Source organism: Microplitis demolitor, chromosome 9 (genome assembly GCF_026212275.2).
Source record: "Microplitis demolitor isolate Queensland-Clemson2020A chromosome 9, iyMicDemo2.1a, whole genome shotgun sequence".
Classification (NCBI taxonomy): Eukaryota; Metazoa; Arthropoda; class Insecta; order Hymenoptera; family Braconidae; genus Microplitis; species Microplitis demolitor.
The window spans coordinates 9484041-9490153 of NC_068553.1; the positions used below are offsets into that span (position 1 = coordinate 9484041).

At 28.0% G+C, this 6113-nt stretch overlaps 1 protein-coding gene across 1 annotated transcript; it reads left to right on the forward strand.

Annotated features, from left to right (window-relative positions):
- The first annotated feature begins 1888 nt into the window (after positions 1 to 1888).
- Positions 1889 to 3949, forward strand: LOC103576302 (uncharacterized). Its single transcript, XM_053741948.1, has 2 exons — positions 1889 to 2064; positions 3498 to 3949. Exons 1-2 carry the CDS (start codon positions 1899 to 1901, stop codon positions 3905 to 3907), a joined length of 576 nt encoding a protein of 191 aa, XP_053597923.1. The 5' UTR covers positions 1889 to 1898; the 3' UTR covers positions 3908 to 3949.
- Positions 3950 to 6113: the final 2164 nt, after the last annotated feature.

The window sequence follows — 6113 nt, forward strand, 5'->3', positions numbered from 1 at the left end:
CGCGCCATGACACTTCACACATATACATGTGTTTAAACGTGTACTTGGCGCGAGACCCTACCGTGTCTCCTGATCTATAAAAAATTTCATTCCAACTGTAGGCTCTCTCACACATAAAATTACACATAAACTTAAAGTTATATATAAGTTTTTATTTTCCGTCAAATTTATAAGCTATTTTACGTATAAGAGAGCTAACAAGATAAACTAATACTTTTTATATATATTTTACGTCATTAAGATATTTAAAGTTTCATTTCAATTTCAATTTCTTCGCTAAAAATCTGGATTCCTGGGTTGCCGCTAACATTCGAAATCTTGACACAGCTCGAAAATTTGTGTACAACTTGCTGTAAAATTTGCCGTAAATTTACTAACCAAATTGGAATGCAAATTCACTACAAAAGTTGTATAGTAATTGTGGTCAAAAACGGAAAAGCCCGAAGTTGACGGATATATTACAAAAAATTCAAGGAAACGGTTACATCCTCAATGGCCTCAAGTGCCTCCACCTGTCAATCAATTAGTAAACTTGAAAAACATAAATAGCTTGTATACAAGCTGACGTCAGTAACAAAAAACACCGAAAGTTGACAGACATTTGACGAAAAATTCAAGGAAATTTTTATTCTCGTTTTGCTGTCAGTTTGTTGGCAATTTCGGACAGCAAACTTTTGTAATTTTAAAATTTCAAATTACATTCAATTTCAAACTAAAGTGGTCATTAGGATATTCACTATATTTACTATGCTAAATCTTACTGACTCTAATAGCACAGTTTGCCATAACAAAAGTTACTAACAAAAGTTTCCTTAAATTTTTCGTCAAAAATCGACAAGAAAAAAGTTGTCGTCAATTTTCAGGCAAATTTTATGTCAATTTATTGTTAATTTGACTTGAAAAATTCTAAAGTATTTTTTTACCGTAAAGTTGTAGACAATTCTATGCATAAATTTACTTATCTTCTGAAATGGTAAAAACGAACGTTACTGACTTCTTTATCTAGCAAAAAGTTACCTGTAAATTGAGCAAAAATTAACCACAAATTTTTCTTTCTAACTTTTATTGTCAAATTGTCGACGAATTTGGGCAGCAAATTTCAGGAAATTTCAAACTGATGTCAAATCAAATTACAGCCAATTTCAAGCTAAAGTGGCTATTCGGGAAGTTAACATGCGGTCAAGGTGACTACCAGGGTAAATTTCACATGAAACTATAGTAAAAAATACAGACTGAAGCTCCACTGGTGGCGAAAAAACTAATCATTGCTATAGAAAAATTTATGTGTCTCCTGATTATTTTATATGAATCATGGCACTTCTTACAACTGTTTATTCTCTGGCAGTGCCCTTTTCGCATGAAAAAATTTGTAAAATAATTAAAAATGGAGGTGCTATAGTATATGCTGGCCTAATTTAATTATTTAAATTAGTTCTTATAACTAAAATGGGTAAAGTTTCATAATTTTATGACGAACAATCAATCATCTTTCGACTGGAAAAGGAATTTTTGAGAAATTTTTTTATTTAAAAAAGTTTTTAAAATTTGGAGCTAAATACCGTTCTGTCTACGGTATAGAGACACGGTAGGCTCGCGCCATGACACTTCACACATATACATGTGTTTGATTTGAACGTGTACTTGGCGCGAGACACTACCGTGTCCCCTGATATATTTTCTTCATGTGATGTCAATTTTTAACTTTCCCTTCATTGTATCGCAACATCACATAACAAATAACACCGGCCTTTTTTTATTTTTCAACGTTATAAGTAAATATCTTTTACTACTTATATATGTAGAATATGAAGATGATAAAACTAAAAATAAAAGAACAATATTTACAGGTGTACATTGGAAACGATCGATGGATGCCAAAAAACTTATTCGACGCAGCTATGTTAGAAAAAAAATGCTCTTTATTTGTAAACTCGGTAGCTATTTTTATTTTTGGTCCCGATAATTTAGTTACAAGTACTATAACCGGAAATCACTCTCGAAGGAAACCTTCAGACGGTGATCGGCCAAAAAAATTAGATCAGCGTTCACTGCTTGAAATGAGAGGTATTTCCTTTTTTAAAGTAGTAATTTTTTTAAATGAATTGCTTTTTCCTCATATATTGAGTTTTTTAATTTATTTATATTTTGTTGCCTCACACCATGAGTTTTTATTCTTAGATATTCTTTCATCTGTGCTTTGTAATTTATTTTATTTTATTCTTCAACCATCTCCCGTTATGCGGCCTGTTGTGCAGCTAAGTCAGAGGGACGGCTTATTTTAAAAGTAAACATGAATAAATAATTAAGGATCCTAGTTCAGATAAATATTCTGACTGAAAATTTCAAAATATTTCAATAAACACTAAAACTTTTTAATATTTTTTGTTTTCCGTTTTTTAATTAAATAATAGTTCTTGTTTGTAGTTTGTTTAAATCTGAAATATGCAAAACGAATAAGACAAGTGAATATAATAAAAATAAATTCTTGTGTTTTGAAAAAAAATAAAAAAATGTAAAAAAAAAAACTTTTTATTGAGTCAAGGTCATTGAAACCTAGTTTTGAAAAGGATGAATCGTAGAAACAGTGTAAGAAATTTTAAATCATTAAACATTTTTTTATTTATAGATTTTAAGCTGTAAATTTATAAACATTTTGCCATAACGATCATTAATATTTTTCCATACAAATGCATATTTTTTTGTGGGGGATAATAAGAGGCTTATTTTGAGCTTCAGTTAAGCTCAGTTACTCGATTTGCAAAAAAAGTGATAGCAAAATGATTGATCTGAACAAGAGCTGGTAAGGACTGTCTTCTGATCACCTTCAAGAATATTTGTATATGTATACAAAAATATAAATTTTTGGGTTAAAGTAGTTAAAACTTTACAAATTTCGAATAATATGATTTTAAATTTGGTACACAGTTTCTGTGATTAAACCCCTTCTGAGCAAGCGTTTAAAAATTTCGAACCAATTCATAATTTTTATTTTAAAGCCATTGGTTGAAGCAGTCATCGTTTCTCTAAGACTCCTGTACTGTAATAATTATTTGACTCGACATCTTTCGATCTCTATTTATTATTATTATAATTATTATTATTATTATTATTTTGTTTTAGTTTCATTATTTTTAGCAATTTGACAATATTAGTACACAGTTGAAAAAAATGTGTTAAATTTATCGCAAATCACATATCCCAAACGGTCCGCTCAATTTCTTGTGTTAATTTAACACATTATGCTTGTGTCAAACAATAGTACAAATTTAAAACTTAATGAGATCAGATTACACATTCAACTTTAGTTACGTTTACACTTAATGGTGTCAAATAAATGACTCAAAATATTTAAGCTTTGAATTTTTATACAGAATAATACAAAATCTTCAACTGTGCAATAACAATAATTATATTAAAAATATGTAGTTCCGTTATAATTTATTTCTATGAATGTGCTCGTTAGCATCTATTAATAAATTTATTCATGTTTTCTTTAGACTTTTACAAGTATTATCTTGATAAATCACCGTACATGACAATTTTTGAGCTACTAGAGCGAGACGATGAATTTAAAAAATTATACACTTATTTATCAAGATTTATTGCCAGTGTAAAAAAAGCATCGGATCCAGAAGCTGTTAAAGAAAAAAAAGTGGAAAAGATAAATATAAACGATAAAGAAAACAATGAGGCTGAGAGTCAAGTTACGATTCCACGATCAATTAATGAAATAGAAAACGAGAACAACGGAGTTAATAATGATCCTGATTCAGAAAGTGGTAATGAAGAATTTGAGAATGCAGCCGGAGATAGATATTATAACTCCTCGGCTCATGATGATTCAGAAGATGATGCAGAGGATAAGACTGAGAATTCTTTATATATAGATGAAACCATAAATCTATAAAAATACATTTTAAAAGTTCATGTATGATTTCCTGTTTTTATTTAATAATTCTATTTAAAATAAACTAATTTGAGAGATTAAATAATTTTAAATCATTTGAGCATCATGCAATATTATTTTTTCATTCAATTCAATCTGAAATGACTCAAGAATTCAGATCATTTCAAATCGTTCCAAATTACCTAAGGATCCAGAAATATACGATGTTATTATCTCATTCGATTTAGTTAAGAATGATTCAAAAGATGAAATCATTTCGGATTTCCAGAGGATCCAGAAATTACATTATTTTATTATGAAATTCAATTTAAAATGATTTCCAAATTAGAATTATTCGAAATAATTTTAAATTATCTGGGGAATCAGGAATATACGACATTATTTTATCATTAAATTCAATTCAAAATGATTTCCAAACTTAAATTATTCCAAATAATTTTAAATTATTTGGGGAACCAGGAATATGCGACATTATTTTATTATTAAATTCAATTTAAAATGATTCCCAAACTTAAATTATTCGTGATAATTCTATATTATTTGAGTAAGTAGAATACTACGATTCGAATCATTTCGAATTATTTCAAATAAAATTTCATAATTTAAATTTATTCGAAATCGGGAATTACAAATTATTTTGAATCATTTCAAATTATATTTTTATAATTTAAAAAAATTTGAAGTCGCTAGTTTTTAATCATTTTAAATTATTTCTAATTATATTTTTTTAATTTAAAATAATTCGAAGTTGAGTATTTCAAATTACTTAAAATGATTTCGAATTATATTTTTATAATTTAAAATGATTCGAAGTCGAGTATTTTAAATTATTTTGAATTATTTCGAATTATAATTTTATGATTTGATACAATATGAAATAATTCAGATTTCCCAAATAATTCCAAATAAGATTTCTCAATCAGGGTAATACATCTGAAGATGAAGAGGAAACTGGTAAATTTAAATTTATGAATTCTATATTTTTTTAGTACGATTATAAATTATTGATAGTGGGTTCAATTGAAGATTCAGGAGACACTGCACTTCTAGAAAAATACAAACGAAATAAAAACTCTGAAAATACAAAGCGTTTTTCTAAACAAAGCAATGGTAAGATTGTATCAAATTCATTATTTTTATGATTTCAAGTTTTTCAATAGTAATAAATTTTTCAAACATAATTACAAGAACAAGACGCTATGAAATCAAAAATAAAAAAGAGTAAAAGTGAAAAAACGATCAATCATAATAAGAACTCACTAGTCAAAAAAATCATTCAGGTTCAGTCACAAATTCATAAAAATGTTTTACAACATTAAGTCCACTTTAGAATTTTTTTGTTTTTTTGATTTCTCCAATCCCGTATTTTTTTTTTCTGAGATCCACTAAATGCTTGTGATCCTACCAAAAAAATTCCAAAAGTAGTTTCATCATTGTTACTCACTGATTCAGGTAAAAAAAAAAAGAGGAGTGAGGCTAAAAGCTACTGGAATGAATTGTCACCGATGAAAATAACTTTAAAAAATCGGTCTGTCGGTTGACCCTGCGGGCCAGCCCCAAAACTTCCCACTGTCTTCGACCTCAAAGAGCTCGAAAACATTAGTGTAGATATATTTTCGAGCTCTTCGAGCTCGAAAATGCTATCACATGCAATTGTTTTTTTATGATCTTTTCAAGCTCTAACAAGTTACCTGTTATGCTGAAGTTTGAAAATTTAAGAATCGAAAATCATCAATGAAGCGGTTTTTAAAATTTAGTTCCTGATTTTGTTCAGTAAAATAAGTGTTTTGAGGCAGAAATCAATGTCGGGGATCAAAATCAAGATTTAAATAAATTTTGACTCATGTAAGAAACAATAAAATATAAAATATCCGATGAAAATATTAATAATTACGTTTTATCGATTTTTTGGTTGATAATATGATTTAAACTAGAAAACAAGTTCGATGACATTATATGATCAAAAGAAACCATAAAAAAGATGAGTTGGTATGATATCAGGCACATTTTAGTACGTTATATTATGATTTATACGGAAAAAATAACTTAAAATGTTAACTTTTTAACGCCGATATTTTTTGAACTAATCAATCGATTTTGATAGTTGACGTGGCAATTGGCGCATTTTATTGAATTCTAGAGCTGATTAAAATTTGAAATCGATCGCGTCAGTCGTTTCGAAAATATTTAGAAAAAACCGTTTTTC